Below are 24,835 nucleotides of genomic sequence, written 5' to 3'. Positions count from 1 at the left end.
TAAACACCCAGTGGTTAAGTGAATGTTGGCAAATGCAAATGATAGATGTTAGAAAAGTTTTTTTTTTTTCTTTTTTTTTTTTTGCGGTACGCAGGCCTCTCACTGTTGTGGTCTCTCCCGTTGCAGAGCACAGGCTCCGGACGCGCAGGCTCAGTGGCCATGGCTCACGGGCCCAGCCGCTCCGCGGCATGTGGGATCTTCCCGGACCGGGGCACGAACCCGTGTCCCCTGCATCAGCAGGCGGACTCTCAACCACTGTGCCACCAGGGAAGCCCTGTAGTTATTAAAAGTTAATTAATTATTTATTTATTTGGTTGCACCGGGTCTTAGTTGCGGCACGTGAGACCTAGTTCCTGGACCAGGGATAGAACCCGGGCCCCCTGCATTGGAAGCATGGAGTCTTAACCACTGGACCACCAGGCGAGTCCCTATTTTTGTACTTTAAATTCTGTTATATTGTCCTATTCATGAACCAGTACCATATTTTACATGAATAAATATGCCTTCATAATATGTATTTAGTTTTTTAATGCCTGCCATTACTTTGACACTCTTTCCTTCAAATGGTGGAGCCTAATTTCCCTCCTCCTAAATGTGGTCCATACTTAATGACTCACTTCCAGCAAACAATGTAGTGGAGGTGATGCTATGTGACTTTCTAGGCTAGGTCATATAAAGGATAGCTCCACCTAGCTATAGCTAACTCATTATTGGATTACTTGCTCTAGGGGAAGCTAGCTACCATGTCATGAGGACACTTAGGAAGCCCTTTGGAAAGGCCCACATAGTAAGACATTGAATCCTCCTTCCAGCAGAAAGCACCCACTTGGCAATCATGTGCATCAGCCACCTGGAGGTGAGTCCTCCTAAGAGATCCCAAGCCAGAGCTGCCCTAGCCAGACCACTTATGAAATCCTGGCCCACTGAAACTGTGAGAGATAATAAATGCTTGTCATTTAAAGCCACTAATTTGGTGGGTAATTGGTTATGCAACGATAACTATAATAATATATGTTTAAGGCTTTATAATATTTGATAAAACTATCCTCTATTGTTCTTTTTCAGAGTTTTCCTAACCTCATTTTTTGATACCTATAACCTTTAGTATTCATTTGGCTAATGTGTGTGTGTGTGTGTGTGGTTTGTATACATACATAAAGAGAAAGAAATTATGTTATAAATTAATTTTAGAAAAATCAACATCTTTGTCTTCCTATCCAAGAAAATGATTTATTTTTCCATTTGTCCAAGTCTTCTTTTGTGTCCTTCATTAGTATTTTAAAGTTTTGTTCATATACTTTCACATTTATCACTTAGTATTGGTTAGTCTTAGATATTTTTTTTAAATGATATCTTTATCCATTTCACACTCTAATGGTTTGGGTCATATAAATAACACCTACTGATGATTTCTGCATATTAAGTTTTCTATTTTAGTGCCTTACCAAATTATCTCATTTTACAGTAGTTTCTTGGTTGATTTTCTTAGGTTTTCCATATATGCAATTATATCATCTACCAACAGCAGTAATTATTATACCCCAAATATTTCTCTTTTGTCTAATGTATTCTATGGGTCCCAGAATATAAATACCATAAATTCAGAGATTTTTGTTACTTTGTAACCTGCTTTGTTAACAAACAAGCACATGAAATAGTGCTTGGCACAGAGTATATGCCCACTAAATATCTGAAGTAATTAAATGAACTGCATGGACTAGGAGCTCCAGTATAGGGCACCCTGACCTTGTTCCTGACTTTAGTGTGAATGTCTCTATATTTCCCCATTAAGCTTGATGTTGGCTTTTAGGCTGACTCAAATGTACTATTATCCCATGTTAAATAAGTATGTGCCTATTCTTATTATATTGAGCATTTTTATCTGAAGTGGTTTTTTAATTTTAGCAAATGCACCATTTTTATAATAACTATCTGAAATGGTTTTTTAATTTTAGCAAATGCACCATTTTTATAATAACAGTAAAATTATTTTTCAAAAATTCTTTCTGCATTTAAAGGATTTAAATATTTTAATTCAACAAGTGAAATAAAGAAGAACAGTAGCCATAAAACCATGGAGGTGGTAATTTAAACAAGAACAGGAAAATGCTTAATTTATAGTATTTAAACTTCATCACTACTTAAATTTCATTCATTACATTAGTATAATATCTCATTTCAGCATCTACAATTTTAACAAATGCTTGGAAAGTTTTTTGTTCAGAAACAGATGCTGGTCTAACAGAAACACATTTAAAAATATTCTTTTTCTGGTCATAGTTTCCAACACACCTATGAACTCGGCCTCTAATCAGTCTTGGAAGTTCACGATCCTGTTTTTAAAAAAAAATATCAATAAAGTTATTTATTACTTCATTTGAATTTCAATTTTTTAAACTAATAATATGATCAACTAAATATGAATCACTCCAAAATGCTATAATTCCCTTACCTCATTTAGGGCCCCACTGTGACAAGACCATAATAGCTAGTCGTAAATGGGTGCCCTGACACAGAAGACCTTCACTTGGGTAGGGCTTCTTACAAGCTAGTGAGCTGCTTCTTAAAAGACTGAATAATTCCCAATATAATGGCACATGAATATTCACCTCTATTAGACTTCCAGAGTTCCACTTTCAGTAGATAACAGACTAGGTAGTTCAGACCAACTTTCCCACTAAAAACAACTAGAACACCTGGATAGAATATTTATTTTAAAATATCCTCATAGACACCAGAGAGATAAAAGGCAGTGAGGAGTTACAGAGACCCCATCTGGGAGAGGACAGGAGTCCAGGATGGGGCCTGATATTTGGGGATGCTTTACCCCCTGAGGTATCTGCTAATTACAGTCAAGGCAATTTGAGAGTCTAAGAGACTTAGCAGAGCTGTTGACAGCTCATAGGGCTAGGAGAAAAAATGGACTCCAGGGTCCCCCAAAGAAAAGAGATTCTGGTAACCACCCCGCCCCCACCCCAGGCTTAGGGTTGGGAGACTCAAAAGGGTTGTGCCCTAATGGGACTAGTAAGCCAGAAAAAGACCAGCCAGCTCCAAATCCTCTCAGTCATGAATAAAATTATTCTGAGATTTCTTTCGCTAAACAGTCATAAAAAGCACTAACTATAAAGGAAAATGTTGATAATTGCTAAAGGACCATATTAAAGTGAAGATTTTCTTTTCCTCAAAAGCCACTACTAAGACTGAAAGAGCAAACCACAGAGTATGAGAAGATATTTGCAATGTACATAATAGACAAAGAACTTGTACTCAGAATAGTTTTTTCAAAAACTCCTATAAATCAATAAGGAAAAAAATAATTCAACAGAAAAAAATTACAAGAGGCCTGAACAGATTTTTCAAAAGAAGACATCTAAATGGCCAGTAAACCTCAAAGTGCTGAACCTCATTAGTCACCAGGGAATTGGAGAGAAATGAGATAGCACAAAACATACCCACTAGAATGGCTAAAATAAAAAACAATGACTACTCAATGTTGATAAGAATGCAGAGAAACTACAACGCTCCTATGCTGATTGTGAGTAGGTAAACTGTTACAACCCTTTGGAAAATTCTTTGGCAATAACTACTGTATTAGAACATACAAATGCACTACAATTCAGCAATTTTACTTCTAGGTATATACCCAACAGAAAGGCATGCATGTGCACAACAAGAGTCATATATAAGAATGTTCATAGAGTATTATTCATAATAAAAAAAAAACCAGGAAACAACCAAGATGCCCACCAATAGTAGAATAGAAAACTAAATTGTGATATATTCATACAAAAGAATATTGTACATAGAAATATAAATGAACTTTAGCTACATGCAACAACACAGATGTATCTTACATTGTGTTGAATGAAAGAAACCAGACATAAGATGTACCACATGATACTATTTATATAAAGTTCAAAAACAGGCAGAATTAATTTATGATATTAAAAGTCACAGTAGTGGTTACTTGTAGGCAGAAAACAAGAGGGAGTGAATGGGAAGAGGCACAAGGATGCTAGGGTGATAGCAATGTTCTATTTCTTAACCTTGGTAATGTTCACTTTGTGATACCTTCATGGAATTGTACAGTTATGATTTGTGCATTTTTCTGTATATGTTATATTTTAATAAAAGTTTTTAAAAAACTTATCAGACTAGAGAAAAATAATAAGCTTTCAAGATATTATAAAAATTAATAACACGACAGCTACTATTTCTTGATCATCTGCCATGTGTCAGATGCTATACATTCATATATTTTATTATCTAATCTGCAAAACAACCTTTCAAAGTAGGAATTAGTCTCCCCAATTTACAGATTAAAAAACTGATGCTCAAGGAGCTTAAGGAGCTCACTCAAGGTCATACAGCTAATAAATGGTGGAGTATAAATTGGAATCCAAGTGTGATTTCAGAATTAAGCCCAATTTCAGAATTAATGCCAAACTCTTTTACAAAGTATGTAAGTCTTATAAGGTTTCCAGCCTCCTTTGTTACCAAGCTCTTCCCTACGTCCCAGCCCACTCTCTCTGCATTCCCCCTAGTTCATAACCACTACCCTTACCCCCATCACTTACTAACTCTACACTCCGGTAATTGTAAACTACTTGCAGTTTCCTGAACAATCCAGGCTCTATCTGAGCTTCACGTCTTTACATGTGCTGCTCCATCACCTTAGAATGTGTTCCTCCAACCTCTTCCCCCACCTCCCAACACTTTGGCTTAGTTCATTAGACCTTAAATATCTAAGACAAGACTACATTCTTCAAAAATCTTTCCCTGATCTGACCCATCCTCCCTATCTACTTCTATAGCACCCTGCACACACTGCTTGTCATACCATTTATCATACCACAGTGTAACATTTATGTTTCTGTCTTTCTGAGATTATAAACTCTTTGAGAGAAAGAGCCATTTACCACTTTTATTCCACTTTGTATCCCCTGCATCTAGCACAGTGCCTGGCACATAGTAGCCCTCCATTTTAGTTGAACAAATAAATAATTTTAATATCATAATTAAAACCAAACAAAATGTTGAAAGTACCACTAAATCATTAACAGAATTTCTACTACAGTTGAATTATAGCTTGCATTTGTATGTTTTTGTTGGCATAGGCTTTGCAAAGAATACTTAAACAGATACTCACTATTTCATAAAATACACAAGGCAGAGTATTTTTCCCATCTCTCAGAAGAAAAGTCTTTGAACAATATGGGCCAGGTGTAACAGCTGAATCGAGAACAGCTAAGCAACATTGAAATAGAGGGGGAAAAATCAGTGTTGGTAAAAGGCAAATAAAGTTTAACAAAGAGAAGTTGATATTTAAATAGCTATTCCCACACCAACCTCTCATAGTTTTGTTTATACATTAATAAGAAAACATCTTGAGGGAAAGATATTCCTGAAACTGTTTTATTCTAAGGAAAGCAAAATTTCTGGCCCTCTCCAACCTAGGATCAGGTTATATGACAAAGTTTATACAACTGACAATAGCTGGCCATCTGAAGCTGTTTTCTTTGAATGTGTTTGATGGAGTGGTTAAATCCTCAGACCAGTCTACTACATTATAGTATACAAAATACACAAATATAACAAATAAACATCATGGTTTAATGAAAAAAAAAGCATTGAATTAGAATCAGAAGTCATGCAATTGAGTCTCAGTTCTTCAACTTACTAACTCACTGTTTAACCTCTTTCAAATCTGTTTCATCTATAAAATTCAAATGATAATTCATGTTTATCTCAAGAAATTACTATCAAATGAGACCATTATTCATTCCTTTAATAACCATCTATTAGGTACTGATAGTGAACATTTGTTATTTTGAGGTCAGCCTCCATTTCCCCTAATAATACCCAGATTTTCCTTTAGGAAATCTCTCCTATGCCATTCTTAGCCATATGATTTGGATGGGATTTGTCCCCACCCCTAGACCCAGGAGTAACCTGAGACTGATGTAAGCCAGTCAATGTACCCCCTTCCTCAGCTACAGAGCTCAGGGTTGCAGCAATGGGCTTGTTGCCCAGTCAGAAATGATATGCAAGGGGTCATTTGCTAGTTTCTGGGAAAGAGCAACCAGAAGAAACTATCAAAGAATGTGACTGTGGTATAAGGAAGAATGTGTGGTATAGAGAATTTTGATAATCTTCTTAATGTCATAAGGGCAGAGTCAGAAGCTGCTGGAGAGACCATAATTGGAGCCTCAGGATGAAGCCAACACTAACAGGATAGAAAGATGGCTAAATCTCAAAAACATAATGCTGGATGAAAATGTAAACTCTACATTTTAAAACACATAAAACAGTAAATAAATATATATAAATTTATGAAATCAGATGTATAGAGTAAAATTATAAAAGCATGGAAAGGAAAGATACCATAGTGATTATCTCTAGAGAAGAAGAAAAATGGATAGCGGTTTTCAAAGATACCTATAACATAGGTAGGTGGATATTTATTCTCTGTATTTTTCTGTATGTTTAGAATATTTGTGACCGCCTGGAGGGGTGGGATAGGGAGGGTGGGAGGAAGGGAGACGCAAGAGGGAAGGGATATGGGAACAGATGTATATGTATAACTGATTCACTTTGTTATAAAGCAGAAACTAACATACCATTGTAAAGCAATTATACTCCAATAAAGTTGTAAAAAAATTTCATAATTTAAATTAAATATTTTATTTAACCTATGGAAAGAAATATGTTTTGAATCTCTACTTCTTGTTTATCTCTTCAGTCTAAGTAAAATTAAATTCCAGAAACATTTTACAAAACTCTCCTCCCTTTTAAATATTAATTTAGAAAACAGGCTAATTGTAGGGTGTTTACTCGTATCAGTAAAGGATTCTTCACAAATGTTCTTTCAGAATATTTGATTTATAATTTAACTTATACACAAAATTACTACTGGATTTAGTGTAATATAGTAGAAAGAACACTCTATTGAGAATAAGAAGACTTGGGGTCTAGATCCATTTCTGCTGCTAACTAGCATTATGATTTTTAGTCAAGTCTATTTTAATTATTTGCCCCACTTCCTCACCTACCTCAAGGGTTGGGTTAGATTACTTTTAAGAATCTTTCCATTTTTGACATTATGAATTAGAATTCTTCTACCATGAATAATCAAATACATCTTATGTCACACAAATCTATGACAGATATAGGAACTGAAGAAAATCCTAATAAACCATAATCTCCTTTTATAAAATTTTATTTTTCTTTAAGATCCCCTAGGTATTCCTATTAACATTCAAAATTATTGTCCAAATGGTATTACTGAAGTATTTTTGAAGTAGTATACCTACCTAATATTTCAAAAAGAAGTACAGTTTTCTGTGCACGTTCACACCAGTACTTCATGCTTTCAATAACTGCAGATATAATTCTTAAAGAATTCTCTTTCTCCTTAAGCTTTAACTGATAAAATGATGCTTCCTTTTGAAAAAATGAAAACATAGCATTAGAAAAACCTGTCATTTTTTTCATCATACTCATTCACTTTTCTATGTAAAGATTCTAGGTCCTTATAATAGGCAAATGTGGAAAATATGTTAAAAGACTATGTAAAATATATAAAAGGAACTATTGACAATTTTAGTACAGTTACTCCCCTAAATTAAAGGCATCATTAGTACTTTATAAAGGAGGAGAAACTAGAATGCACTTGGAGAAAATTAATCAAGAAGAGGATTATTATTTTTCTTTTTATCTGTTTTATATGGGCATTTATTTACTCATTCGTCGATTCTTTGAATATTTTTAAAGCATCATGTGCCAATCCTGTGATAAACACAGGTGAGTAAAACACAATTCCTTCCCCTAATGTGCTCACACTCTAAGAGGGAACCCAGACACATTCATTCATTCCAAAAGTATTTATTGGCACCTACTATGTGCCAAACATAGCTAGTGAGGAAACAGTACTGAACAAAACAGACAATCTATCTGCCTTCAGAGACTGTACAGTCTAATAGGGGATTCAGAAAATAAATAAATATAGAATGTCAGGAATTGCTATATCCTATGCATTAAAAAAAACAGGATAAAAGGATAAAAAGAGACAGGGATTATTATTTTAAATAGGTTGTTGAGTGAGGACTGAGTGAACAGCAAGTGTAAAGGCCTTGAGATGGGAATGTGTTTCACATTTTTAAAGACCAACTAAAAGGGTGGAATGGCCAAGATGGCAGAGTAGGAAGACCCTGAGCCCACCTCCTCCCATGGGCACACCGAAATTACAACTATTTACAGAGCAATTATTGATGAGAAAAACCAGAAGACTAGCAGATAAGAAATTCTACAACTAAAGATATAAAGAAAGAACCACAACAAGACTAGTAGGAGGGAAGATACAAGGTATAGTCAAGACCCATACCCCCAGGGTGGGCAACCCACAAATGGGAGGTTAATTGCAATCACAGAGGACCAGGACCTGGCCTTGCCCACCAGCCTGTTGGACCAGTACTGGCATGCCTCAGGCCAAGAAAGTAGGCAGGCCTACAAGCAAGAAAGAGGAAGGAAGGCAGGGAGGGAGGGAGGAAAAGAAAGCCTGATGACATAAGGTCATACAAAAATAGAAGTTGAACTAATTAACTAAAATTTTAAAAGATCAACTAAGAATACAGTGTGCTAAGATACTAATTTTGGGGGAGGGGGCACCTTCCTTCATGAGGGCGGTGGCATATCCAAGAACACTTGATGGAACATTTTTTTCCAACTACAATTACCTTCCCTCCTCTTCCCATTCCTAACGAAGATATGAATGCTTCCTGCTGAGGATTACTGCCATAATGAGCCAGTGTTACTAAGGTGACTATCATATCATTCTTGTGTACAAGGAAACAAGGTTGAGAACCACTGTGGAACATGCTGTATTAGTCAGATTTCCAGAAAAAAAAATTTACCCCAGATGGCTTATTGAAAAAACTGCTTACAGGTGTATGGGCAGAATAAACATAGGGTACTTAAGCATTCAAAGACTAACAACAGTAAGAAACTTCTACCACTCTTAGGCTGAAAGGACAAGAGGAGCAAATAAAATTACCAAGCCTGTGAAATATGGACTTACGGAGGGGCTACGTCATGCAGGGACACAGCTACCACCTGAGACACAACATTTAAGCAGGGGGGGGAATAGGAAAACCCAACCTCTCTCTCTACCCTTTGATGTCCTGCCTGGGACTTCCACTCCCACTGGCTGACTCCTAACAGAAGCCAGCTAATGGATCCCAGAATGATGCACTATGTAGGACCATTCAGCCTTCCAGAACACAGACAAGGGCAGAGGATAAAAAATCTATTAGACCAGGTGGCGAGCAAGGGAAGATAGCAAACAGCCAGCACATATATGAAAGACATTTACAAAGAATGACTAGAATGAGAGGTGGAGAGAGGAAATAAGGCTGAGGCACAGGTATGGGGAAAAATATAAACCAAACCAAAGCAGAGTCATATTAGAGTGCGTTTAGAGAATTGTGAAGAGTCTGAAATGGCTGGAGCATTGAAGAATTAGTGAAATACGGAATACGAAGCTGTAAAAGTAAATAAGACCAGATTATAGAGCAGAAGTCAGCAAACTACGGCCTGCAGGCCAAATCTAATCTGCTGTGTTTTTTGGGTAAATTTTCATTGTAACTCAGCCACACCAATTAATTTATGAATTATCTATGGCTGCTTTTAAGGTACAACAGCAGAGTTGAGTGGTATAGCTGAGTACTTGCAAGAGAGACAATACGGCCCATAAAGCCAAAAATATTTACTATCTAACCCTTTACAGAAAAAGTTTGCTGACCCCTATTTAAAAAAAAAAGAGTGACATATGAAGAACTTGAAGAATTTCTACAAGCAATGGATAAACTATCATCATCTCAATAATTAGCAAACAGTGAAATTCAGAACCTGGTAGGAAATTCTAAAGCAACTCTGGAAAGAAGCAGCCATTCACAACCTCTAAGAAAATATTTTGGACACTAACATATCTACTCCAATATAACTAAGTATTTGTGCTAATCAAGTAATGTATACCAGGGGAGTGATTTCAAATGCTCTTATTTCTGTAATTTTCTAAATACTTATCTCATTTTTAAATGTAAATACAAAAATGCAAATAATATTTAAAAGTTTACCTTGAGGGTGTTTTCTTCTGGAAAACCATCCGACATTTTTTTCTTAAATTGATTTTGTTGAAAATTCGGCTTAAATGCCTGTGATGCACTGTTTTTGTCTAGACTTCTCATTGTGGAGCCAGATATTTTTGACCAATGTGTTTGTGTGAGTACTTCACTTTCTCTTTGGTGAGATAAGTTAGTAGATTCAGATACTCTTAATTGTTTCCATTGTTGAGCTCCCAAATTCACTGGACATGAATTTATTCCATTATTTGTCATTAGATTTGTTCTTTTGCACTGAGGCTTAAAATCATTTCTATTCCAAGTTTTTAAAGTATTTTTGTTGCCATCTCTGTAGCTGAAATAGTTTTGTTTTTTAAATTAGTATTAATTTTGTTTCTATATACTTTTTCTTAAGTGAAAGAAAATTATTAATGAAAATTTGCATTTACATGGTAATTTGTGGTTTATAAACTACTCTGTAATTACTGACCAGTTAGAAATTCCAAATACATCATCACAACAACCCTACAATATATTATACCTCTCTTGGTGAGGAAACTGAGTCTTGAGGAGGAAGTAACTTGCCCAAAGTCATATATAGAAAGTTACTGACAATCCAAAACCCAGAGAATCCCAGTCTCCCAACTCAAAGTCCAGTGCCATAGAGCATATTTCTAAATTATACAAGCGTTCATGTGACAGTGGTTATGAACCCTCAGGGGACACGGCAGTGAAAGCACCCAGTCCTAATCACCGGCCCACCAGGGAACTCCCTGCTTCCTTTTTATACATTTATTTTTTAATTTTCTACAAAGTAAAATTTTCAAAAGTTAAACTATTACTCGTCAGTGATTTTAAATCACAAGGAAAATAGATATAGACAGGGTAGATAGCTGTTTGATTAGAAGTTTTGTACTTTTACTGTGTAGCTTAAAAACCCTACTTATGAATATGTTTCAGCATTTTACTAGCTACATTAACCTAAGTGAGCCATACCAGTTCATCAGAACATGATGTTAATGAGGCCAAAATCAAAAGTATAATTTCTGAGCAGGCTAGTTAAGAGTTCCACAGGGAAAAACTACTCTCAGTCACAAATGCTTATTCCTGAAAAATTTTACTAAAAATACCACAAGTACCACAAGAGGGCAAACAATGCAACCCATACCTTGTTAGGGAAAATAATCCAAGAAAAAGTCTAGGTTCCCTAGACCAGATTATATGGGACCTGAAGCTTGTATAATTTAGGGAGCTTTCGTAAGTAAATTAGGTACAAAATTCAGTATGAAAATAATGAGAAAAGAAATCACCACAAATAATTTAAAATTATTTTAAGTTGATAAATACCACAAACATCACAATATCCAGGAAAAACTTATTATCATTAAGTAATCGCCTAATACACCTCTATAAAATTTTTTCCTACATTAATAATCTCTTCATATGACAACAATTTTATATTCAACAGAGAGAATAGAAACATAATTTTCTCCTTCCTCATGGCTGTGGAAACTACTTTTATTTTCATAGTTTAGGAAAGTTTCTTTTAGCTTTACAGCTCCTTATTGGTAACAACGCATCTGCAACTTTCTCCAATGTTTTTGTTCAGGAGGTGCTCCTAGCCTGGGGAAATGCCTTGATATTTCTGTTTAAAAATTAGTTAATTGATTAATGGCTATCTCTGGATCAGTGTGACTATGAATAACTTTCTTCCATTTGCTTTTTTTTCTAGAATGATTATATTATTTTTATAATAAGAACAGTAGCCTATTATAGAAAAAAAAGAATACTTTATCTTCCCTTAAAAACAATTTATTGAGCTTTCCTGGTGGTGCAGTGGTTAAGAATCTGCCTGCCAATGCAGGGGACACAGATTCAAGCCCTGGTCTGGGAAGATCCCACACACCGTGGAGCAACTAAGCCCATGCGCCACCACTACTGAGTCCACGCACCACAACTACTGAAGTCCGCGTGCCTAGAGCCCGTGCTCCGCAACAAGAGAAGCCACCGCAATGAAAAGCCCGCACACCGCAACCAAGAATAGCCCCCGCTCCCCGCAACTAGACAAAGCCCACGCACAGCAACGAAGACCCAATGCAGCCAAAAATAAATAAATAAAATAAATAAATTTATAAAACCAATTTATTGACCTATCTAAACCTATTTGCCAGGTTGTGCCCAATTTCCAGTTTCTAAAGTCTTCACCTCTCCTCAACTGAGATTTCTTAACCATCAAGTGCAATCCCAATTTCTCTAAGACCAATTATTTAAGACAAATTGTAGGAGTTTTAGTATAAAAGCTTGAAGATGTTAACCTCAGTTCACCTTGCTTATTGTCTAGTATACTAATTCTGGTAAATTAAACCTATCTTGACAACTTGTCTAACAGCTTAATACCTATAAGAATAGGAGTACATTGCTCTTGCAAATTCCATGTTTCAAGAGATTCTAGACAAGGGTTATCAGGTAAAATACAGGATGCCCAGTTAAATTTGAATTTCAAATAAATAACGAATAAAATTTTAGTATAATTATGTCCCAAATATTACATGTGACATATACTAAAAAATTATTTGTCCATTACCTAAAATTCAAATTTTACTGGGCATCCTATATTTTTATTTGCTATATCTGGCAATGTTAGCCTAGATTCTAAACCTAAGCATAGAACCAGTTAAAAGATCTTCAACAGATTACCAACTGCCTACTTGGGTTTTCAAACGTCTTCTGCTCCTGGATTCTCTGTTGTTATATTCCAACTGTCTGACAGATCATTTATTATTTCAAATTGGAATATCCAATACTGGCTGCCTATCCAGATTACAATCCATTACCTAATTCTCTAATGTCTATCAGAATGCATTTTCTCCTAGCACTTGCAGCTGGAACTATGCCTCCGAGGACCATCTCAAACCACTGAATAGGCCTAGTTTGAAGCAGTGGTACTGAAGAAAGAACTGACTGGTCCTGAGGAAACTAGCATGAGTAATAAAAACAATACTAAAATTTTAAAAATAAAAATACTGTTTTGTTGTATTAACCACTTTATTAAAAGTTTCCCCTTTTCAAAAATATGGTATCTTCATCTACTAAAAGTGAAGGTGATGTTAACTTCACAGGGTTGTTGTAAGGATCATTAAAATAACATAACAAAGCACTAACCAATGACTGATATATGATCTGGGGTTGGTGTTGTTTTCCAATACTTTGTTTCCAAAATTATTTCTTTCAGTAGTTTGCCACTTACCCCAGAATACTAAAGTCCAACCTAAAAAAATAATCCATGTCCTTTATCTATTCATTTTTTTGGAATTGTTTAGACATTAAACTTAGATATTTCTGGCAATGACCCAGAAGTACCCTCACCATTTTTTTTTTTTAATAAATTTATTTATTTTTGGCTGTGTTGGGTCTTCAATTGCTGTGCGCGGGCTTTCTCTAGTTGTGGTGAGCAGGGGCTACTCTTCGTTGTGGTGTGCGGGCCTCTCATTGTTGTGGCTTCTCTTGTTGCGGAGCACAGGCTCTGGGCGCGAGGGCTTCAGTAGTTGTGGCTCACGGGCTCCTGAGCGCAGGCTCAGTATTTGTGGCGCACGGGCTTAGTTGCTCCGTGGCATGTGGGGTCCTCCCGGACCAGGGCTCGAACCCACATCTCCTGCATTGACAGGCAGACTCTTAACCACTGTGCCACCAGGGAAGCCCTACCCTCACCATCTTACCATATGCTTATGATTTCATTCTCTGTCTTTCTTTCTTATTCCATCCTATTTACCTTGGAGCTGATTATCTTACTGGGGTAAGGCTGAGCATTCTATTTGGTTCTCAATTCCTAAATATATCCGACATTTTTTTTTCATTTTTTTTTTTTTTTTTTTTTTTTTTGCTGTATGCGGGCCTCTCACTGTTGTGGCCTCCCCCGTTGCGGAGCACAGGCTCCGGACGCGCAGGCTCAGCGGCCATGGCTCACGGGCCCAGCCGCTCCGCGGCATATGGGATCCTCCCAGACCGGGGCACGAACCCGTATCCCCTGCATCGGCAGGCGGACTCTCAACCACTTGCGCCACCAGGGAGGCCCTTTCATTTATTTTTTTTAACGTCTTTATTGGAGTATAATTGCTTTACAATGGTGTGTTAGTTTCTGCTTTATAACAAAGTGAATCAGCTATACATATACATATATCCCCATATCTCCTCCCTCTTTTTTTTTTTTTTTTTTTTTTTTTTTCTTTTTGCGGTATGCGGGCCTCTCACTGTTGTGGCCTCTCCCGTTGCGGAGCACAGGCTCCGGATGCGCAGGCCCAGCGGCCATGGCTCACGGGCCCAGCCGCTCCGCGGCATATGGGATCCTCCCAGACCGGGGCACGAACCCGTATCCCCTGCATCGGCAGGCGGACTCTTAACCACTGCGCCACCAGGGAGGCCCCTCTCCTCCCTCTTGTATCTCCCTCCCACCCTCCCTATCCCACCCCTCTATGTGGTCACAAAGCACCGAGCTGATCTCCATGTGCTATGTGGCTGCTTCCTACTAGCTATTTTACAGTTGGTAGTATATATATCTGACATTTAGATAGTTATTCTTGACTCTTTACCTATTGTCAATTAGATCATTAATAATCCACAGCAAAATTATAAATTCATGGTGATAAATCTTTACAGAAATTTCATTATAACATGAAGTATTCTTTGGAAATATAATCACTGCCAAATTTACCTATTTTTAAAGTTATATATGGCATGTTCTCTTCTTTTATAAAACACAGCTAATATCACTATAGTTAGTTATTAAGTATATAAATTTCCTAAATATAATTCTGTTTAAGAAAGGAAGAATAGATAGAGGAGGAGGGAAGGGAGTAAAGGAGGAGATGGGAAGGAGAAGAATGAATAGAATAAGAAAAATCTTAAGTAGACTCACCTCCAACCACTCTTGCTTCTTTCAGCATTTAATTGAATAGATTTAGGCACAGAATCTTGACTCCTCAGGGGATGAGAAACTGAATGTGGTATTTGCCTTTCAAGGAAATATGTCTTATTAACTATTAATAATTTGTTCCCCGATTGAGAAATATAAAAATATAAAATATATATAGAAGAATAACATCAGTCTGTAACAGACACATACATTTATTGGTATATATTTTTCCACATACCCTGTGTTCACTGTTTTCATTAAAGGAGGCACCTCTGGATTCATAGCTTCCCAGGCCCAATCTCAAAAGATACAAGTAATATAGGTAAGAGTAAGATAGGGAGCATTTTTTGAAATAATTCTTTCATATTTATTTAATATGTGGGGGGAGGCAGTTGAAAGTTTGAAGGAGAAAAGGACTTGAATATATGGACATGTTCTTCAACAGTACTTTGTTGTGGAATTTGTCATAGGCTGCCTTATTAATTTTTTAGATGTCTGTCTTTCCCATTGTATTCTAAGCAAGGTAATAGTTTAATCTGTATCTCTTCCACAGTCAATCCTAGTACAGCACCTTGTATTTTGTAACATAAGTTCAGTGTAATCAATGTTTCTTAATCCCAACCCACAGCAAGAAATACATCGAAACCCGGAATATATACAGGCATGGTGTGCATGTGTATGCGCACATGTGTGTGTTTGAAAGAGAATATAACAATTTTACTATCAATTCTTATTCTTACTATATGACATACTGACACTTTCTATTCTATTCTTTTCTATTTTATTCTCTTCTATTTATTTTTTTTAAGGGTTGGTTATTTCCTAACCTACTAATGGATCAAGAAAAAAATTTTGAAAAACACTTATCTAGTCCTATCTCTTGCCCAATATAAGAATCTTATTATATCTCTGACAGATAGTAATCCTGGTCAGAGTTTGAAAAGTTCAGTACTTCAGGAGGATGCACACCTCCCTATGGAACAACTCAAACTGTTATTTTTCAAGATCATCTATCATTCATGCTACTTATAAAAATATTTTAAATAGTAGAGAACTTTTTAAATGGCAGAAGATGACCACTTATGCATATCCATGTGAATTTAAAATTTTTTATCCATAAAAATAAGAATAATATGAAATTCATACTTCCAATTCCTCAAATGTGGAAGAAAACAAAATAACTATAGATGTAAATGTAGATTAAGGTCTATGGTTGCACAAGGATTTTTAAATTCTAGTTGCATAAAATCCTATTAAAGATTTTTAAGTGTGTCCCCCCAAAATGTAAATGTATATAACCAGCATGTACCAAGTATATCTCAGACTGTCTGCCTGGCCATGCCTTCTTCCAGAGAGAAGTAAAAAGTAAGCAAACATTAAGACCTTTCAGCACAAACCACCACAGCTAATTGTTTCAGATATGAGAGGCTAACCATAAAGATAAATTAGGATTTCAGTGACCTCATTTAATATGAGCTGAAGCAGAGGCTCTCTGTCTCTAGAATTTGAATCGAGAGAAACAGAGGGCAGCCAATGATGGGCCCTGAGAACTAGAACTAAAAGGTTATGTTAACACCAAGGAAAAGCAATTTAGTTCACACGCCAATCGAAGCTATAAGGAAGCCAATGGGATGAAAGAGTGAAAAGCCAATAAATGAAAACAGGCAAAAATTATGTAAGAAGAGAAAAAAGACTAGGACCAAGCACTGGAAATTCCTGGGCTTCTACCCTTCCTAAGGTCTACTTTCTTCCATTTTTCCCGTGTTCCCATTCACACTTATCCTTATTCCTGAAGGAACTTGAGTTTCTCCATTCTTTATCACCAAATGTTTGTCACAATATCTATACGTGTTTTGAAAAAGAAAAAAAAAACTTTACAATATAGGTTACTACTTCATTAGAACAAAGGCTCCAGATTTAAAATACTCCATTTAAATGCTAAGACACCCTTGTAGACAAGGAAACTCAAACTGCTGTACTGGAATGTTCAGAAAGAACCAAGTAATCTCTATAATTGGATAGTGGAAAGAAGAAAAAATAAACTTTCTATTTCCATTATAATAAAATAGAAATGGTAATTTTCTATAATCCTATTTCTTATTTTCTGAAAATTTTCACCTTATTTTCTTACCTGTTGGTAGAGGAGGGAAATCATAACTGTCAGAAGCAGTACTGATACCTGGATCATTTTTAAGTGGATTGGATGTTAATGGCTGTCTATTCCTCTTTTTCTGATTGAACAATGGTACGGGCAAACAGCCTAAATTGAATGTACCGATAAATAAGTACATAATAGGCAAATAGTCAGATCTAGTTATAGACTAATTACTAGTATATAATAATACACAATTTGAATTTGTCTGCTTCTATACATTAATTTTATATTTATTACAGATATATTTCTATAGATTTGGAATTTTTTTTACACTCTTTTTAAGATCCCAAATAGCCTTATTTTTATCTCTAAAAACTCCTTTCTTGTTCTATGTTGACACTGCCTTAATTCCTCTTGTTTGGCAGTAATTCCCATCTCCTCCCTCATCCCCCTACCCTTTCCAAATCCACTTTTTGTTTTCCTTACTTCCCTCCTGTGCTTGCTTATCACCATATCAACTGGAGGGGACACTTCAAGTACAATAGAGGTAAGGGAGAACCAAAATTTGACCCATTTTGCTTTCCAAAACCCTAACCACTCTCTGACTATGGTAGCATACCCTTTAAGGCCATGGTTCTCAAACTTTAGTTTGACTAAGATTTATCTGTGGTTATGCTTAACATGCCAGTTCCTAGACCCCACCCTCATAGATTTTATTTCAATCGACTTGCTTTGGAAACCAAAACTCTGCAATTTCAACAAGAACTCCTGGTGTCTGTAATGCATATTTTCTGTGGATCATTTTGAGAATGCCTTAGAGTGATAGTAATAAATCCAAATGAGAATAAATACTACTCCAAACCCTCCAGTTGAGGGACCTGGGATCTCAAGTCAAGTCAAAAGTCAGAACACTAAAACTAGAAGGGATCTCAGAGGAAAAAGAGGTCCAAAAGGCTTACACATTGCCACGGTGAAAAACCTAGATAGGGCCTACACTTCCTAACTCTCAGTTCAGATATCTTGCCACTATACCATACTCTAGTTGGTCCATCAACACTTAAACTTACATGAGAATATAGACTCTGGTAACTGTCTGATGAATGGCTGGGAAAACGATGTGGGCTCTGGAATCAGACTGTCTGAATTTGAATTACAACTTCAAAGCAGGTTTCAATTACAATTTTAAAGTACAAACTACGGCTATTTCCTTAAACTCATTGTGCCAATATGGCATATAGTGAGAGGCAGAATAACATAGTGATTAAAAGAATGGAGTCTAGGTTCAAATCCTGGCTCTTACACTTCATAAATTACTTATTTAACCTTGTGCCTTTGTTTCTCATCTAGAAAACAGGGATGATAATAATAACTCTCTCAGAGTTAAATAAATTAACATATAATTAAATGCCCAGAATACAGTACACCCCCCATAAATAATAGCTATTATTATCTTCATTGTGCATTATCATCATTCCTTTGGTTCTCTTCATTCTTGCCCTCTGTCCTTATATTAACAAATTGGGAAAGCAGAAATGGCAGGGGAAGCTATTAGGAAAACAGAAGCACTTCTGAAAATATTTTAAATAGTCACAAATAAAAATTAAAATATTATTAATTTATTTTCAGCTTAAAAAGCACAAAACAACTCAAGCACATGGGATTTGTAGAAAGAATACAAAAGTAAATCCAGGAAAGTCTGATTTTACTTCCACCTAAGCCACTAAGTGTTTCGTCTTGAGTAAGTTATTTTACTTCCTCTGACCTAAAAAGTAAAGAGGCTAGACTATATGTTCATTCTTTTTAAAAGTTCCTTCCAAAATGTTGCATCTATATACTATACAAGGCTTACATAGTATATACAAACTATAGAAATTTTAAAAATAAAAGTCAATACCTGCTGTATTTCGAGTTGAATTTTCATTTATGTTTCTCTTCATTTCCTTCAATATCAAAGTCTATAATTTTTTCTTTAGTGCTCCAACTTTACAACATGAAGTTGTTCGACTAAACCTTCAAAGAAATAAATTTATACCTTGTATTTATACCTTGTATCAACAACAAAATCAAGTTCTCAGCCTAGTAATTACTGAAATTATGGTTTAAACCTATGGTTTCAAACCTGATAATGTAAACTCTCTGCCAGACTTTTGCTTTCTGAGTAAGAATTTACAGCATAACCCATTTTTCCAAATCTGTTTGAAATAAGACTAGTGTGGCTATAATCTTGCTTCCTAAGCGTAAGTGGATTTTCACAGAGTCTACATAATTTATTTCAGAATCAAGGACCCACAATGAGAATAATTCTGAACCAGATCTACAAAGAGGGAGAGGGACCACAACATTGGCAAACATACTTACAAGGCCAGGGAGGAAACATACACAATTGAACTAGCCATGTGAGAACGTATTCTGTGTCTCACTTTTAATACACTGTGCAGATCATCTGCTTTGGCCATTAGTTTGAGATCCCTGGATTACAAAATGCCAAAGACTAAGGCCTCACTTAATATCCAGAATAATTGTACTGATAAGTTTCCACTCCGTTTCTATAATTTAAACAAGTGAAATAAGATTTTTTTTGTTTTTTCTTTTACCACAGAATTTCTGTTGTAGTTTTTTCCATGTTTAGCCTCTTATATTTTGATCCCAATTTAATTCAATAAATACTTGCCTATTTCATGAAAAGGTAAGAGTCAAACCTAAATAAGATCATTTCTGCTCCCAAGTTCTCTGCCCCATGAGACAAACAGACATGAACACCACTGAGTAACAGTGCAAATCATACTGAGGTACATATTAATTTCCAAATATCGTTTCTAGAAATAAAACTTGGGAAACATGAGGTCAGGGGCTGCCCCTGCTTTGTTTCCACAGATTGGTCTTGAACCTGGATATAGTATGCCCGTTAGAAAATATTCTTGATGCCGTTCTAGGAACCAAAACAAGGTTACGTGACCTTTTCTCAGCCCAGAAATACCAACACAACACACACCCTGAGCTTAGAGGGGGACGACAAGAGACTCAGGCAAACAAAAGCACCACATCCTCCCCTGGACCACTGACCCTGGGGGCAGGGACCCTGAGGTGCCCCCGACTCCGGCTTCCCACTGGACCCTAATTACATTACGGCGGGTGGTGACATCGATGTGCAGAAAGTTTGCTCAATGCGCACACACGCACACACCCCGCCCCCAAAACCGTTGCCTCAGAAGGAGGCCGTCGGGCCTACTTGGGCGCCTCTTGGGGAAAAAACATCAAGCTCCAGTCAGGACTCATGTTCTCTTCCAATGATCTCTCCTGACCCAGGGATCGCGGCAATTTGGTAACTAGGGCCCACACAGACTCTTTCCCTTCTTGGCCCTCCTGCCATACGACACGCAACTTTAACCTTCAGGTTCCTCGCCTCCGTCAACCGTCACCCTGTCAGCCCAGTCAGCAACCACCAGCCGCCTTCCCGGCGCCGAAAAAGCGCGGAAGTCGTGCTCTGCGCATGCGCGGCCCCACCGGCGCGCCACCGCCGGCGTCGGCGCAGGCGCAGAGGCCACCACTGGGGGTCGGCGACGTGGCGTCGTGCCTTTTGTGGACAAACAGGGAAGGACACGCACCCGTTTTCCCTGGTACGGAACCATGAACGCTTCTCCCCTTGCGTTCTCATACTGTTGGGTGCATGGCACAAGGATGGCTCTATCCCTTTGGAGTTTTGCCCAGAGAGGGACAGGCCTGCTCAGCCAACCTTCGCCCCAGCTTCATCAGGAAGTTAGGCCAGAGCTGGTCGCCCAGCCCCGTTCCCACACTCCGAAGTCATTTCTTAGGTCTAGACGTCAGTTTGTGAGATGCTGGTGGCACCCCAGAGTGTGCCTAGAATAGGATGACTCAAAAGCCACAGGCCTCAAAGCCAGGTCAGAGGGGTCTTTGTCTGGCTGAGAGTCTGAGTGAGGTCAAGCAGACGGGGCATTGGAGTCACCAAGAGGCTGGGAGAGCTGAGGCCTGGGTTTAGAATACAGTCCCGCAAGGCCAAGCGTGGTCAGGAAGGCAGGGCCAGTGCTGCACAAGCTAGGGAAGGGAAGGAGTACATACCTTAGAGACCTAGGACCCCAGAGAGGAAAGGGAAGGTGCAGTGACCTGGGCTCTGGCCCTCGGCCATTAGACTGCCCCTCTCTGGCCCTTTGATCTCCGGCACGTTACCCCCTCTAAACCTACATTTCCTTCCTCAGTAAAATAGCAATAATAATACTTAATTGCCCTGAAGATGCTAAAAGAGAAAATGAACAGTTCTGACACACAGTAAGTGCTCAATAAATGTTAGCCCTTATTTAATAACAGTAGCTGCCATTTATTGAGTACTTACTGGAGGCCAGGAATAATAATTCTACTTCTGTCTGGGTTCAAAGCCCATTTTTTTGTTGTTACCCTACCTTCTGACCATTTGAAGACTGGGGTAGGTGAAGGGAAGAGTTGCAAAGGGACCCAGAGATAAAGGGAATGTTGTTAGTGAAGTCCTAAGACTATGAGACCGTGAGACTTATCACTAGTTTCTTTGAAGATTAGGTCAAATAAAAAATGTTGGAAGATAGGATTAGAGGTAGCTTGAGACCAGATAATAAAAGATCTTGAGGGCTTCCCTGGTGGCACAGTGGTTGAGAGTCCGCCTGCTGATGCAGGGGACACGGGTTCGTGCCCCGGTCCGGGAAGATCCCACATGCCGCGGAGCGGCTGGGCCTGTGAGCCATGGCCGCTGAGCCTGTGCATCCGGAGCCTGTGCTCCGCAGCAGGAGAGGCCATAACAGTGAGAGGCCCGTGTACCGCAAAAAAAAAAAAAAAAAAAAAAAAGATCTTGAATGCCAAACTAAGGAATAAGTCTGAAGGAATAAGGTCTTCGTTTAATTTGGAAAAGAGAAGACTTCACACAATAATATGTCTGAAAAAACTTGTCTTCATGGTTCCAGAGAGGAGATTTTCAAAAAAATGAGTAAAAACTTCAAGGAAGCAGATTATGACCTGATATATACATATGTACACATACACATATGTTAACACCCATCTACCCCACAAAATAGATTTCTCATTGAAACAAAAGGACTTTAAACCCACTATGAGCAACATCCTGAGCTACATCTGTAAGGACTGCAGAAGTGGAATCTTTGCTAGCAGTTTATAAACCTATCTGTTCTATCACTATCTTGTTCTGATTATCATTTATTTATTTCCACCTAGAAAGTTATTCTGGATGGATGACAGCTATAGGACCACAGAGGAATAAAAAATTAAAATAGTAAGAGTAGTTTGATTACATGACTGCTGGACAACCACACTGTGTATGAGACGCTTTATGTGTCGTAGTGGAGATAAGACCCTCTCTATCCCCCAGTCATACTATTTTGGAAACAACTCTGTCTTAAATTTGTCTCCTACAAATTTTCTGACATTGATCAATTGGACAGCCATGACTATGACAAATTTATTCTCCCTTTTTTTAAAGTATATTATTTTACTAATAAATCAGGCACCAGCATCCCTACAAAACATTTATAGTACTGGAAGTCAGGCTTATTTTTTTTAAGTACTTCAAAACATTAAATATTCAACCTAATTGTGAGATAGTGACAACTAGAAAGGGTCTCACTTTGTATACTGTGAGTTCTCTGAATTCTCAGAAAGAACTAGACTAATAAGAATTTGTATTTTTTGTAGGGCTCAAATACTTAGTGTGCTTTGGGAAACAGGGAGTTAAAAATCTTTCGGAAGTTAACTTGGTATAAGAGTATGAAAAGCCTCTGTTGCTCTAGTTCTAAGGAAATGCTCTCCTTTTTTTCTAATAAAGCTTTCCGCAGAAGACAAACTCTGTACACAATAAACAGGGTAAGTATAGGAAAGAATTACTACAATTCATTAACTCTTAAAAAAGTTATTCATTTTGACATGTAAGGGAAACTTTATTTATGAATGTTAGATGTGCTTCAGAGTGCTGTTCTGTTAAAATTCCATAAAACAAGCCTCGAAATGCAAGTCATTTGTGCCAGTTGCAAGTACATAGCTGAAGCAGCATTTCCAGAGAGACTAGGGCAAAGGACAGAACTAACCACAAATTGGCAGAAAAGAAACGAAACATAATCGAGTGTTAATAATTCACCATAGTTACTGCTCTTAAAACCAAAGTAACTAAACAATACGACTGTCATCTGTTTACATTTATGCTTGTTTTCTGCATCTCTACAATGAAGTGTTCAGTATACACGGATGTGGGCAAAAAATCAAAGGCTGCAGGGCTTTATCTGAAATTAGAACAGTAATTTTAACGTGTACGTTTTGATTTTATTATTATGCTTTCTCTATCTCTGCATTATAATCTCTTAAAGGAAGAACACAAGTATTGGTTTATTAAATATTTTGAAGCATTCACATTTTATATTTCCATCATGTGTTTGTTTGTAAGCTTGTTTGTTTCCTGAGTACATTGTAGTGACTGTTCATGTGAATTCGGAAAGAGAAAAATTAGAACTTTGGGGAAAGCCAAAAATAACAGGGAACACCCTTTTGTTCTGTGAAAAACACTGGACTTAGATTCAGCAAACCTAGATCTCAGGCCTAGTTTTCTCCTGGAAGCTCGGGAAATTTAACCAAGTTACTTAACCTCTTTTTTCTCTACCTCTGCAATGGGGATGTCAATACCTAACCCATACTATCTCATAAAGTGGATATGTGAATAAACTGAGATAACATATGCAGAAAAACATTATAAATTGAACTACTCTGCAGTTGTAATGAATTACTCTTGTCATACTCCTTTCAAACAATCTCCCATTACTAGCACATAGTGTTTTCAGTACTTGAACATGTTTGACTTTCTGGATGATTGAGCATGAAATCAAATCGGATTTGGCTCAGAGTCATTTCTGCAAAGGGATGTAATCATCTTAGTACAGTATTCTGGATAGTTTCCCCTAATAAGACCCCCCCTTGAGTAACACATTCCAGTGGAGAGTCTCTGTTGCCAGTAAGTTAGGCTGTGTCCATATAAACTCATATAATCTGGTTCGTATATATAGCATGCCCCAAGACATTTTCAGGCATTACAAAGTCTTGAAAATTACTAACAGTTGTTTTTCCTTTAGTATTTGGGCAAAAAGTGAGGAAGATCCCTAAGCAAGTCGACATAGAATTACTAATAACTTCATGAGAAAGAAATGAAAGCATGTTTCAAAGTAGCTTTTTAAGACCCAGTGATCATTGATTTGGTTCTTGCATCTCTGACCATGAAAAAGCATTCTGAAAGAAAGGATAGTGGTTCCAGAGGAGGTCTCTGAAGATCTGCCATTGGCTGTTTATGGAGATGAAATGCAAATGCCCTCAGATGATAAAAAAGGGCCTGAACTCGTTTCAGAAAAGAAATGGTTTAAAGTGGAAACATAAATATTGAATAATAACTGGCATACTATAGACCTTTTCTTTATTTTTTATATTTTTGAGGATAAGAAAAGTGTAATCTATTTTTACTACTACAAATAGTCATGAAAGCACCATTAGATGACATTCTAGCTGAAGAGAAAACAGAAGTTTTGCATTAGTGTGAGATGTTAATTTATTATTGCATTTAGGTCTACCGACCATTTGAGGGAGTTAGAAGTTAAACAGCTGTATCTCTAGTTGATCTCTGCATATTTTAATCCAAATATGGTAAAGGGCAGGGCTAAATAAGGGAGTGTTCTTATAATA

The 24,835-nt window shown here is 37.2% G+C and overlaps 1 protein-coding gene across 1 annotated transcript; it reads right to left on the bottom strand.

The window, feature by feature from the left end:
* Positions 1–2,141: 2,141 nt before the first annotated feature.
* SPATA22 (spermatogenesis associated 22) lies at positions 2,142–19,095 on the bottom strand. Its single transcript, XM_060082029.1, has 8 exons — positions 19,017–19,095; positions 17,159–17,287; positions 15,266–15,326; positions 15,031–15,126; positions 10,134–10,473; positions 7,314–7,443; positions 5,150–5,247; positions 2,142–2,333 (listed from the first exon to the last, which is right to left on the bottom strand). The coding sequence occupies exons 1-8, from the start codon at positions 19,057–19,059 to the stop codon at positions 2,142–2,144; spliced, it is 1,089 nt and encodes a 362-aa protein (XP_059938012.1). The 5' UTR covers positions 19,060–19,095.
* Positions 19,096–24,835: the final 5,740 nt, after the last annotated feature.

This window comes from Mesoplodon densirostris, chromosome 18, assembly GCF_025265405.1.
Source record: "Mesoplodon densirostris isolate mMesDen1 chromosome 18, mMesDen1 primary haplotype, whole genome shotgun sequence".
NCBI lineage: Eukaryota > Metazoa > Chordata > Mammalia > Artiodactyla > Ziphiidae > Mesoplodon > Mesoplodon densirostris.
This window is presented reverse-complemented; position numbering and strand designations above follow the sequence as displayed.

Bases quoted from the DNA above. Each gene is read 5' to 3' on its own strand.
- SPATA22 (XM_060082029.1), bottom strand. From the start codon at position 19,059: ATGAAGAGAAACATAAATGAAAATTCAACTCGAAATACAGCAG. The intron at 7,444-10,133 runs GTAAACTTTTAA...TTTTTTCAAAAG, and splicing joins CAGAAGAAAACACCCTCAAG to GAAGCATCATTTTATCAGTT. The intron at 2,334-5,149 runs GTGAGTATCTGT...TTTTAAAAACAG, and splicing joins CTTGTGTATTTTATGAAATA to GATCGTGAACTTCCAAGACT.